At 41.4% G+C, this 12,446-nt stretch overlaps 1 protein-coding gene across 2 annotated transcripts in view; it reads right to left on the bottom strand.

Moving 5' to 3' along the window:
- CRIM1 (cysteine rich transmembrane BMP regulator 1) overlaps nt 1-12,446 on the bottom strand; it is a 208,173-nt gene that overhangs the window by 70,318 nt on the left and 125,409 nt on the right. For both annotated transcript variants that reach the window (XM_040224625.1, XM_040224626.1), the window contains exons 6-7: nt 9,591-9,773; nt 6,117-6,314 (exon numbers count right to left, since the gene is read on the bottom strand). In XM_040224625.1, the coding sequence (XP_040080559.1) occupies nt 6,117-6,314; nt 9,591-9,773 (381 nt within the window). The remainder of the gene's footprint in view (nt 1-6,116; nt 6,315-9,590; nt 9,774-12,446) is intronic.

The following is a 12,446-nucleotide window of genomic DNA, read 5'->3' as shown; positions in this document are numbered from 1 at the left end:
CTGTGGCATCTTTGACTGCACAGACTCTGGGGTCAGCCAAACTATGTCTGATTCCTTGCCACAGAAGCAGTAGCTCAATCATTTGAGATACTGTTTGGTGAGGAAGTATTATGGGCAGGGTTGGAAACATTTTTTCTTATTTCAAGGAATTCCCACCCAGATATGTGCCTGGCACAGACTTTTCTGGCAGGCCAGTAGAAATTGCATTTGAAGGGTGGCTTGATTCAAACTATATCATCAGGATTTATAGGGAACAATATAGTGCGCCCATAAAATTAGGACTGATGATGAGGAAGACAGTCTATTTGACAGTTCAAAAACCTCCAGCTCTTTAGAGGAGTCCAGAATGTGATCTATCCAGTGTGCTGATGCTGAAGTGGCTTACTAAATCCACAACAAGGTCAAGAAACGCCAAATGTCCTCGCTCCAAAACTGTCCCAAGTAGGACCAGGATTTCCAAAATAAGGGATTCAAGGAAGCCAGGTAAGCAGGAAGAAAGCCATTGCCTGGTTCCATCCTAAGTCCAAAGAATTAGAAAGAATCTAAAGAATCTAACAGGCAGGGAATCGATCCTATTCCTCCACTTCAGGAGTTGGTTAAGTCCAGGTTAGCGAAATTACAAGGCCTGCCTGAAACTCAGTTCAGTTTTAGACAATAACTCTGCAAATAACATTCATTTAAAGTTTGCAATGACAGAAAAATCTTTTAAATACCAAGGTAAGTAGAGTAATATGCTGAACACTCACACATCCATTACTCAACCACAGCAATCTATGACTATTTGATTTCCTGAGTGAATCTGGAAACAGATTTTGCTTTTGTTTCAGAGAAACAGAAATAGTAGAAAGGAAAGTACCTATTGTGATCGGAAAATACCCAACCACAAGCAGAGACTTTATTTACTAGTAACTCAAAGCCTACGACTGAACGCTACCAACTAAACTGTTACCTATGTTGTTTCTAGTTCTTGAAAAGTGAGACTCTTGGCATTGGCTCTGAAATCCCCAGGGTCATAGAATTCGTCAACTCCTCCCAGCAGGAAGACTCTGCACACACCGGGCCTAAGGCACACTCAGGTCACAATGGCCACCAGGGCAGGGTCCAGCCACAGCCCAAGATGAGACAGCAGATGAGATCTGACATCAAGGCTCACCAAGGATGATGAAATTCTTATCTCCTGCATCAGGTGTCACAGCCAAGCTGGCCTCACAGTTGTCCACATAGCCTGCATTTTTCTGTTGACTCATCAGGTCATGTCATTACATCATGCAGCCAAATTCCCCTCTCCAACACCTTATCTTACCTTTAATTATAAAACAAACAGTTTTGTTTTTTTCATAGAAAATGGCACTCTGTCCTTAGGGTCTCTCTAATGTTAAGAATCAACCAAGACAGCATTTATACCTTGCATTACTGGGAAATAAACAAGCAAATTATTCTCAATACCTAAAAGTGATATTAAAAATCTAGCTGGAAACAAGATAGTGGCCCCTATACACTCTCAAAAGCAGGTCGAAAAGCAGTATGCAAAATATGACAGTGAGCATTAGCCTTGGAGGGTCTGGAGAAGGCCCACTTGAACTCTGTGATTCTGGACTGCAGGGAATGAACTGAGAGAGGATGAACTGCAGTTTACAAACCAGGATTGGAAGGCTGTTCCTGGGTGGGAATGGAGAACTAAGTGCTTATCATGAGGGTGAGTGGCCAATCTGAGCTAACTGGTCAACCCACCTGCAGACATCTGGACCCACTGTGTGCCAAACATACTTCATACAGCACTCTGGTTTCTGTCCTCAGAGCACACTGTCAAACAGAAGCATTTAAACATTACTCTTTGGTCAGCTCACCAGAGGTCAGCATCTGGCTTCTTTAACAGCACTGGTTAAGGAAACCCTAGATCAGGGTCTGCTGCCTTATTCCAGTCTTTTCCTCACTCATTCATTCATCATCCATTAATTAACTACTTTTCAGCACCTACTTTACACGCCAGGTGCCATTTTAAGGATTCAAAAGCATATGGTAAAATCCTAGCTCATGGGGGATGTAGCCTCTTTCAGGTTACTGGTCAACCCAGAGGATGCAGAGCATTCTGGCTCAGAGGCCGTATTCCTGTGGGGTCCACAGTCAAGGCTCTAGAGATACTGCTCTGCCACATTCAAGCTGTAGGAACTTGAGCAAGTCATACAACTTTTGAATTTTGGGTTCTGCAATCACAGGTTGGGATGGCAGAACCTGTCACAGATGGAAGTTGTGAGTATCAAATTGGCTGGTGCTCTTAAAGCACTGAGGTCTGGCTCAAAGTCAGTGTATAAGAGGTACACTAGTAGCTACTCTCGTTAAGGGCTACAATAAGACAATGCAAATGGTGCTAGATGCTGAGGAAGACTCAATTCTGTTGCCCTTCTTTTTCATTTTTTGTTTTTAAGACAATATGGACGTATCTCCCACAGGGACGCTTAAACTGCAAACTTTACATGCTCTTCTGTGTATTTCCACTCTGGCTTTTTACAAGGGCCAAAAAAATAGAAATAATGTGATTGATGAATAAGAGGAGAAACAGAGAGCCAATAGAACAAAACATAAGAACACAATCAGTTATGGAATGAGATGGCTTATCTGTGTACCTGAACTGGCTGTTGACACTAATTTGCTAAGACTTAATCATGAGAGTACTTAAGTGCCAATTTAAAAAGCACTCAGGTACTTGTGAATTGAGTAGCTGTCAAGTTAACAGCATGGTCTTTAAGGGCCCCCAAGTTCACATCCCCGGTCCTCCAGGAGTAACCAAGCACATTATGTTGTCATTTGGAAGGTATGTATCTCTAATAACAACAGCAGTCACAACAAGGTTTTTTCCTCCCTACAGGACCTCACATACCATATTTGTTGATGCAGTAATTTATTTAGAGAGAATTTAAACCCACAATCCTTGTGTGGGATCTGTTTCATCAAATTTCAGACCCTGACTATGTAACTTGGGATTGCAGTTAATAAGGGCAAGGCCAACCTTGTTATGCAATTGCCGGCCAAGAAATTTATTGTGTATAAATTGAATAAATACCAGTGTTTCTGTTTTCCTCCAAATAATTCTGGCTGATTATTCATTAAACAACACCACCTTGCTTTCTTCTTATTTAGTCTAATCCTTTGGCTCTTCTGAAATCACTTAAAATTCCACTTAAATATGCTACTGAATAACTGCTGAGAGAAATATTTTCAAATAGTTTCAGGGTCTTTCTTGGATCCTAAAAACTAAGCAGTAAGATTTATTTGCCTTGCATAATTTTGTAAGCTTATTATTATTAATAAATACGTTACTATTATTCATAAAAAATAAGCTTTTACAATCATTATCCTAAGCTGTGTACTATTTTTTGATCCCCATACCAAAAGAAGAGCATCACCGACACAATGGACACGAATTTGAGCAAACTGAGAGGCCGTGGAGGACAGAACCTGGCGGGCTACAGTCCATGGGGTCACAAAGAGCCGAAAGCGACTTAGCGACTGAAACCACCACGACTAAAAGAATCTTTCAGTCTTCTGAAAACATCTTAGAATCAAAACATTACTGAAGACTAAACACAATCTCATATGAAACTCAGCACTTAAGTGACTTTAAGACAAAAACAAGAAACAGAAGGCAAAGTAGTTCTCCAAGAACCAGACAGTGGAGACTCCTGAAAGGCCGGGTGAAGGGGCACAAGACAGACAGACAGGAACGGAGGCCGCAGCGCCTAACAGCTTGGAATACAGGTGCCAAGTCTGGGAGGGAGACAGCCTGGGCGCGAGGTCTGAGAAGCAGATCGAGGCTGAGTCTGAGTCTCAAAGGAGTCCTTCCCCCAAGGCCCTCAGATTCGGGAGACCACATGGAATACACCTGGAGGAGCTGTCAAACTGCAAATGACTTCCTCCCCGTCAGCTGACTTCCAGGTCTCCAACACAGGGCCACGAGCCAGAGATGGAGACAGATATAAGGGAACCAGAAACAGGGTAGGAGGAGACTGAGATGACCTCTGGGGGCAAGGAAAATAGACACAAATGCAGCTGAATCTGACGGACTTCAGCTGACCCCAGCTCAGCCACATGTTGGCAACTGACCTTGGAAGAATTTACCTAAATCTCTCCAAAACCCAATTTCCTCATCTCTAAAATGGGATCACAAGCCCTACAGCACAGCAGTGATGTGAGGCTTAACGGAATCAGGTACACATAAAAAGCACTTATCCCACAGCATCTGAATGTAGACATTTCTTTTTTTCCCTGGTTTAATTTAAAACAGCCTAAACAGTTTCTTTGAAGTTTACTAGGAGATGTCCTTTATTTATCTTTGTGTCCAATGTGGTATCTGGATTATGGAAGGTGGTTAGTACATTTTTTGGAATTAATGGCTGGCTCAGACTGTCACTCTTTTCTCAAACAGTGGAAGATAAGATTACAACCTGACTCAAATGTTGCAGAGACCAAACTAACATCTCCTTCCTACCCAAACATCTACATAAGAATAAATCAGTTTTCTCATATATACTTTTTTTTCTTCTATTCACCACCTGCTTCCCTTCTCTGCTCACCAGGATGGAATTGCTAATGACTGCATAAGATGAATGCAAAATGCATTCTTTACTTTTAGAAATGAAGCCCTGTATTTTTTTTACAAGTTTTTTTTAATAGTCTTACTTTCAATCTATGATTTAAGACTCCTGAAGTTAAAAGGTTAGTGCTTATTGGATTATATATTTATGCTTTTTAAAATTAAAAAATTCATTATCATGCATACATATATACTTAAACATTGCAAATCAGCAACAGATTGTTCCTAATTCTTAGGAATAGATAGTCCCATTTTAATCTGCACCAGCAAGGCATCCTTCCTTGTAAAGCTGACCGTACACCATCTTACATATTATTGTGCACTCCATTTTCCAGCACTGAAATGCTTCCTTTAGGGGATAGGAGGAGTATATTGTGAGGGTGGGGGGGTGGTGCGTGATTTCCATAAAATTGGTCATCTGGAAGCTATAAAGTTTTGGAGTGTGGCAGCTGCATTGTAAGTAGAGTAATGGTGAGGGAATTTGTGATGTCAATAGAACCAGAATCCTCCAGTTTAAATTTTTATATGACTTTTAAGATCTTTAATAACTCCAACCCCTCAGAGGTTAATGAAGCTAGTCAGGCAAACTCTTGAAGACTGAGTTGATTAAAATTGAGGTAGAAGCAAAAGCCTTCTCCGCAGAGGACTCAGTCTACTTGACTGAATTTCTGAAAAAACTGGTCATTTTCTTAACAGCTGTTTTTAAAAATTCTAGAAGGATCCATCTTCTACAAGGATTAATTTCCGACCCACTTTAGTTCATTTCACTATGCAAATGTGTTTCTTAGTGATGGACACTCTCTATCAGATCTATCAGCAATATTCAATCTCTTGTATTAACAGACATGGACTGGGGATTAAGACTGACTTGAATAAATGTGCAAAGAATCTTCCCAGGATGGTGAAAATGGCCTGGCTTAGAGGTTGAGATGGAAAGACGAGTCCAGGATATCTCAGGCACCTCTTCACTAAAAAGAAAGAGAGGTCATGAATGTAGGTAACCAAGACATAAGTGAAAGCCTGACAGGAATTACAAAGCCACAGCCATCATGATATTAGAAACAATGGACACTCAGAGGGAGGACTCTGGGCAGTGAAAACTGCCTTTGATGGTTCCAGGTCTTTCTTCTAGCTGCCAGGACTCTTGGGCTTATAGAAGCATTACAAATTGAACAAACTAAGCTTTGAGCATGGGTCTCATTTCCAATTTCATTTCCCTGTTTTGACCTTTACATGTTAATTAGGCTTGCGGTGAACTGAATTCAAACGCATATATTCTTTGAGTGTAAAGTATTCAGCTAAGCATTATCTGCAGTGGTAAAATAAAGACCACACTGCTGTCATTGTAAATCTGCAGCATCTCCTCCAAATGATTAGTCTGGGCTGTATCATAAAATCATCTGCAACTAACAGCAGGAAGCAGACATTACACCTGAGGAAATAAAACACAAGCAAGCACACACTGGTGGAAGTTGATCTGACATGAGACATTCACCAGGGGCTCACTAGGATCCTCAAGGTTTACCTTCGCATACGGGGCAGCACTCTCCAGGCACTTTGACAGGGTTCATGCAGCTCTGTCCACAGGCCGTCGCCACGCAGTGGGGCTCCCCATTGATGCACTGGCAGAACGTGCAGTCATCTTCCCGCCACCGGTCCCCGTGGGCGTGGATCTGGCCATTGGCATAGCAGCCAGCGGGATTGTTCAAAGGATACACAGGATCTAAATTAAAACGTGAGTTCAAGTAAGACCGAGGGCATTCTACATGTTATTTCTGCCTGCACCTAGAGATTTTTTTTTTCCCCAGGTTCTCTTCATCAGCAGTTCTTTTCCAGCTGCACTCAGCAGAAGCTCAGGACTGCAGGAGGTGTCTCTAGGGGGACAAGCAAAGGCAGCCATCACGTTGAATTTATGTTCACCCATCCTGACACGGCTCACAGGGCAGGGGACCTGAGGCATACAAGCCAGTGTGCAGGTGTTACTCTTTCATAAAGGTGCAAAACTTCATGGATAGAGCTGTGGGTGGTAATCAGAGAAAACAAAAAATGCAGATCCATTTTAGGTTCTGCGGATGCCTTCTGAGTTGTCAATTTACAAGTTTATTATACCTCAATTTCAGCCCCCTGTAGAGTAGAAAGAATAATGCCCCATCTAACTTACAGTGAGCCTGCTATTTCGAGGGCTAACTGGAGTCTATCTCATGGAGCCTGGAGGTCCCTGAGATAACAGTGAGGCGTAGGCAGGCCCCTGAGGACAGGGCAGACAGACTTTGTCTAAACTGTACAGGACACTCCTTTGCCCTGGAGGGAATGCCATGGACCTACACAGCTTTTTCTCCACCTGAGCGGAGCGGTCAAGCAGCAACTGAGGCTGTGGGACATAGTTAACCAAGGCTACTGTGAAAGATTTTTCTGAGGTTGTTGATAAGCACATAAATAAAAAATCCCCAAATATCCTTATATATCAAAGTAATTAGATAAGTCACTCAACATTCTTTTTTCAGACACATAAAATCTGGCCTCAAGAGAAGCAAGTGCTTCTGTGCTGGGAAGAAAGTCCAGGCATTTGTGAGTTTGGTCCTCTTTCTTTTGAAGAGGAAGAAAGTTTAGCTACAAGAAGAGTCAGAAGCCCAGAACTGAAGGCCGTGCAGTCACAGCTTCAGAAAGGCAGTCTGTCAGCCACTGAAGCAGCCAAGAAACCTGAGTTAGATAAGACTCACAAAATTTATTTATAAAAAAAAAATATTACACTGCATACTTCATTTCTACTTTGAGACTGGATTTGAATTCCAGGAAGTGAGATATAACTGGACCCATGGCCAGACAACTCGTTATAATTATTACACAGAGGTTCACATCTATGCTTTTATACCACCAAGTGTCACCAATTTCAGGGACTATTATACACTGGAAGTAGTGAGGGGACAAATCAATTGGGAAGGTTAAAAGATGGGGGAACAGTGGAAACAGTGTCAGACTTTATTTTTTTGGGCTCCAAAATCACTGCAGATGGTGACTGCAGCCATGAAATTAAAAGACCCTCCTTGGAAGAAAAGTTATGACCAACCTAGATAGCATACTCAAAAGCAGAGATATTACTTTGCTGACTAATGTCCGTCTAGTGAAGGCTATGGTTTTTCCAGTGATCATGTATGGATGTGAGAGTTGGACTGTGAAGAAGGCTGAGTGCTGAAGAATTGATGCTTTTGAACTGTGGTGTTGGAGAAGACTATTGAGAGTCCCTTGGACTGCAAGGAGATCCAACCAGTCCATTCTAAAGGATATTAGCCCTGGGATTTCTTTGGAAGGACTGATGCTAAAGCTGAAACTCCAGTACTTTGGCCACCTCATGCAGAGTTTACTCATTGGAAAAGACTCTGATGCTGGGAGGGATTGGGGGCAGGAGGAGAAGGGGACGACAGAGGATGAGATGGCTGGATGGCATCACGGACTCGATGGACGTGAATCTGAGTGAACTCCGGGAGTTGGTGATGAACAGGGAGGCCTGGCGTGCTGCGATTCACGGGGTCGCGAAGAGTCGGACACGACTGAACTGAACTGAAAAGCTTGATCTGACTTTCTTAAATTCCCTATGACACCTAAAAAGTGAACCACCTTTCTCCTATGTTAGCAAAAATAACTTTTAACAGGTGAGCGGGCCTCCCTGTTAGGAATGTAGAATTGTTCGCTGTTAGGAATGTACAATAGTTTGTATAATCTAAGCAATTTCAGATCTTCAGATTCTGTGGTAAATAAAGCTCAGATACTGAAAAGAAATGGGATTCTGAAAACAGAGCAAGTTATAGGACACGACATGAAATTCTGTCCTCTCATTTCACGTGCGGAGGTTAAAGGTGGCATGAGCGTCAGACGTGAGGTGGACATGCCTGACTCTGGACTAGAAGTCTGTGGCCCAGGCAGAGAAGAAGTGCTCACAAGTCCCTCCTTTCTGGGGAAACTGTAGTGTGGTTAGACCAGAGACACAGCTGGGCACTGTTCCTGGCTTTACCGGAAACTCAAGAGAGAAGTGACTACTTTTTTGACTCTCCTTATCCTTAAAATGTGTGGGATGTAGTATGTGATACTCAGTTATCATTCTGAAATGTCTGTTATTTCTGGAGGGCAGAGACAGGAGGGTCGGGCCTGTTGGAGGAACATGGACCTATTATTTCTTGGAGGGAAAAGGGGAATAAAAAAAATAAAAAAGCAGACCCTGGGGATCCTTCTGCCCAGGGCTACCCTGGACACTTGTCTGGGCCTTGACCTGGTGCCACAGCACAGCCCCACTCTCACCAGCACACATTGGCAAAGGCCAAGGAGCCCTGCTCTCACCTGGAGGGGCACGGGTACCAGAAAGGAGGCAGGGTCGGGTCCTCTCGGGGCGGACTGGTTGGGCCTGTCAGTCACTAGGGTTGTCGCATCCTCCTGTCCCCACCCACTCTGAGGGGAGCAGAGTGGGCGGAATTCTACTGTCAGGATGAAGAGAAAGCCCCAGGACTTGCCAAGAAACTGCTGGAACTGCAGAGGAGGAACAGAGAGTGCCTCCGGGAGACCTCGTGTCGACCTGTGGAAACACGACCGCTGTCTACACCCAGGGGATAATTTCCCGCAGGGAAGTGTTTCCACATCGTCTACCTGGCATTACCTAAAAGGTAAAACATGTGACAAAAACGGGGAATTCTTTTCTATTTTTGAGTGAGACTGAATTATGTCAGTTTTGACGTTAACACTTTAAACCATGTCTATGCTTTGTTGTTCAGTTGCTCAGTCGTGTCCGACTCTGTGACACACGGACTGTAGCCCGCCAGGCTCCTCTGTCCACGGAATTCTCCAGGCAAGAATCCTGGAGTGGGTTGCCATGCCCTCCTCCAGGGGATCTTCCCGACCCGGGGACTGAACCCAGGTCTCCTGGGCCCCCGGTATTGGTAGGCAGAGTCTTTGCCACTGAGCCAGCTGGGAAGCCTATTCTTACTAGCCCCTAACTGGCAGCTTTCCTTACCTTCGCACACAGGGCAGCACTCCCCTTCGGGCATGTAGTATCTCTCACAGCTCAGCTCACCACACTGGGCAGTGAAGCAGATGGAAACACCCCCTTGGCATCGACAGAATCGACAGTTGTCCATTCGAAACATGTCTCCATCACTGTACTCCATGTTGTTGAACACGCAGGCTGGCTTCGTTTCTAGAGGAGTTAAACAAAGCATATTCAAAGTCATTTCTGAGTGGTGTCCTTCCATGTTTTTCAAATAGCCTCTAGAAAATAACTGCACAAGGTTAAAATTTAATGGAACTTTATTAAACTCAATATAATTTTTTACAACAGAAGCAATAAAGCTATGTAAAGTACAATAAAATAAAATACATCATTATCCTCATTATAACAAGGAATCAAAATTCCCCTTAGTAAAATCTATACTGGCTTCTCCTTACCCCAAATAAAAGTAATTATTTGACCATGAAAATGACATTTCTGATATGTGCTTTAAAAAGATTTAGTTTTGTTAAACAAAATGTGTGTTTTGCTAAATCACTGTCTATCTCAAGTAAACGATCTTGAATCCACATTACGTTTTGTTCTGCCTCAAAAAATTTATTTAGGCCTCTTAGGTTATGTTTCTGTTTCTCCAGTGTTTTCTCTGAAATTCTTTTTTCTATTTAGTTAATAATCTATAGTTATAATAGTGCTTGGCCTTTAAAAAACACTTTCTACATACATTACTTCACTTAATCCCCAAAACAAAGGTCTGATGTAGAAATACTTATCCTGAGTATAGAAGCGAGGAAATCCTAGGTAATTTGTGCAAAGTTATACATTTAGCAAATGATAGGAGAAGGAAATGGCAACCCACTCCAGCATTCTTGCCTGGAGAATCCCAAGGACAGAGGAGCCTAGTGGGCTGCTGTCTATGGGGTTGCACAGAGTCAGACACGACTGAAGTGACTTAGCAGCGGCAGCAGCAGCAGCCAAAAGCGTAGCTCTTCAACTAAAACCTTGTACTTCTCCCACTGTGTTTCAAGACTATGTTTTCTGATAAGGACTCAAAACCCTGCATTTAGAATGATAATGATACCAATGATTTAAAATTTTTCTCTGCATGAAAACACTCTCCCCTAAATTCACTCCTTAACTCTAATTTTGGTTGACTTAAAAGAACCCCCTCCAGATAAAGACATCAGAAGAAAAGGAAAACTACAGATCTATAGCTTTTATAAATATAAACATAAAAATACTCAAAAAAGTACTACCAGACTGAATCCAGCAGCATATAAAAAATATCATATACCAAGTGAGATTTATCCCAAGAATGCAAGGCTGGTTTAATATCCAAAAATCAATTAATGTAATTAATTGACTATAATGTAATGTAATGTCTATAGAATAAAGGACAAGACCATAGGATCATCTCAACAGACACAGAGAAAACATCTGACAGAATTCAACACCCTTTCATGATAAAAAACATTCAACAACTTAGCAGTAGAGGTGTTAAACAGCAACTTGATAAACAGCATCTATGATGTTAGCACATCATACTTAATAGTGAAAGCGGAATGCTTTTCCCCTTAGCTCAGGATTAAGACAATGATGTCCACTCTAACCACTTTGATTCAACTTTGTACTGGAGGCTCCAGTCAGGGTAATTAGGCAAGAAATTGACATAAAAAGCACCATATTAGAAAGTAGGAAAACTCTAATTGCCAACAACATGATTTTGAATTTAAAAAGAAGAAATCTACTAAAAAAACTATTAGAACAAAAAGTTTAGCAAGATTTCAGGGTAAAACTGCAACTCCAATAAACTGTATATCTATACACTAGCAATAAATGACCTGAAAATAAAGTTAAAAAATTCCATTCACAGTAGCATTAAAAAGAATAAAATATTTAATAATAAGTCTAAACATAAAGTACAAAACTTGTACTCTGAACACTAAAAAACATTTTTCAAAGATATAGAAGCCCTAAGTAGATGAAAATATATTCCATGTTCATGGACTGAAAGATAATACTGGCAAGATGAAAACATTCCCCAATTGGTTTACATATTCATTCAATCTCTATCAAAATGCTAGTTTTTTCTTTTGTAAAAACTGACAAGTGAATCCTAAAATCAGTAAGCAATTCAAGGAACCCAGAATTGCCAAGACAAACTTGAAGAACAAAGCTAGAGGACTCACACTTTCTGATTTTAAGACACACTACAATGCCACAGTATCAAGACAATGTAGTGCTTGACATCAGGATAAATACAAAGTTCAATGGAACTGATTAAGAGTTTAGAAGTAGACTCTCATATTTAGTGACCTTTAACAAGGGTGCAATCTGACATTTGACATATATAAGAACCTGTATCCAGAGAGAACAATGAAAATAACCCAACTGAAAAAGGAGCAAATATTTGAACAGAAATTTATCCAAATAAGATACAGAAATGACCAATAAGCACTGAAAAGATGCTTAACATCATTACTTATTAAGGGAATACAAATCAAAGCCACAATTCATATCCTAGGATGGCTAAGATGAAAGAGATATAGATAATAACAAATGTTGATGAGGATGTGGAGAAGTGGAAACTCTCATACATCTTTGCGATTGCAGTTGTCTTGAAAAAACTGTTTGGCAGTTCCTCAAAATATGAAACAGAATTACCTGAGGATCCAGCACTTCTACTCTTAGATGCGCATCCAGGAGAAATGGAAACATCTACCCACATAAAACCTTGTACACAAATGTTTACAGCAATGTTATTCACAGTAGCCAAAAAACAGAAAAAGTCTAAACATCAAGCAACTGATGTACAATACACAAAACGTGGCATATCCACGTAATGGAACATTGCTTGGCCATAAA

The sequence above is a fragment of the Oryx dammah genome, unplaced genomic scaffold (assembly GCF_014754425.2).
Source record: "Oryx dammah isolate SB20612 unplaced genomic scaffold, SCBI_Odam_1.1 HiC_scaffold_25, whole genome shotgun sequence".
Classification (NCBI taxonomy): domain Eukaryota; kingdom Metazoa; phylum Chordata; class Mammalia; order Artiodactyla; family Bovidae; genus Oryx; species Oryx dammah.
This window is presented reverse-complemented; position numbering and strand designations above follow the sequence as displayed.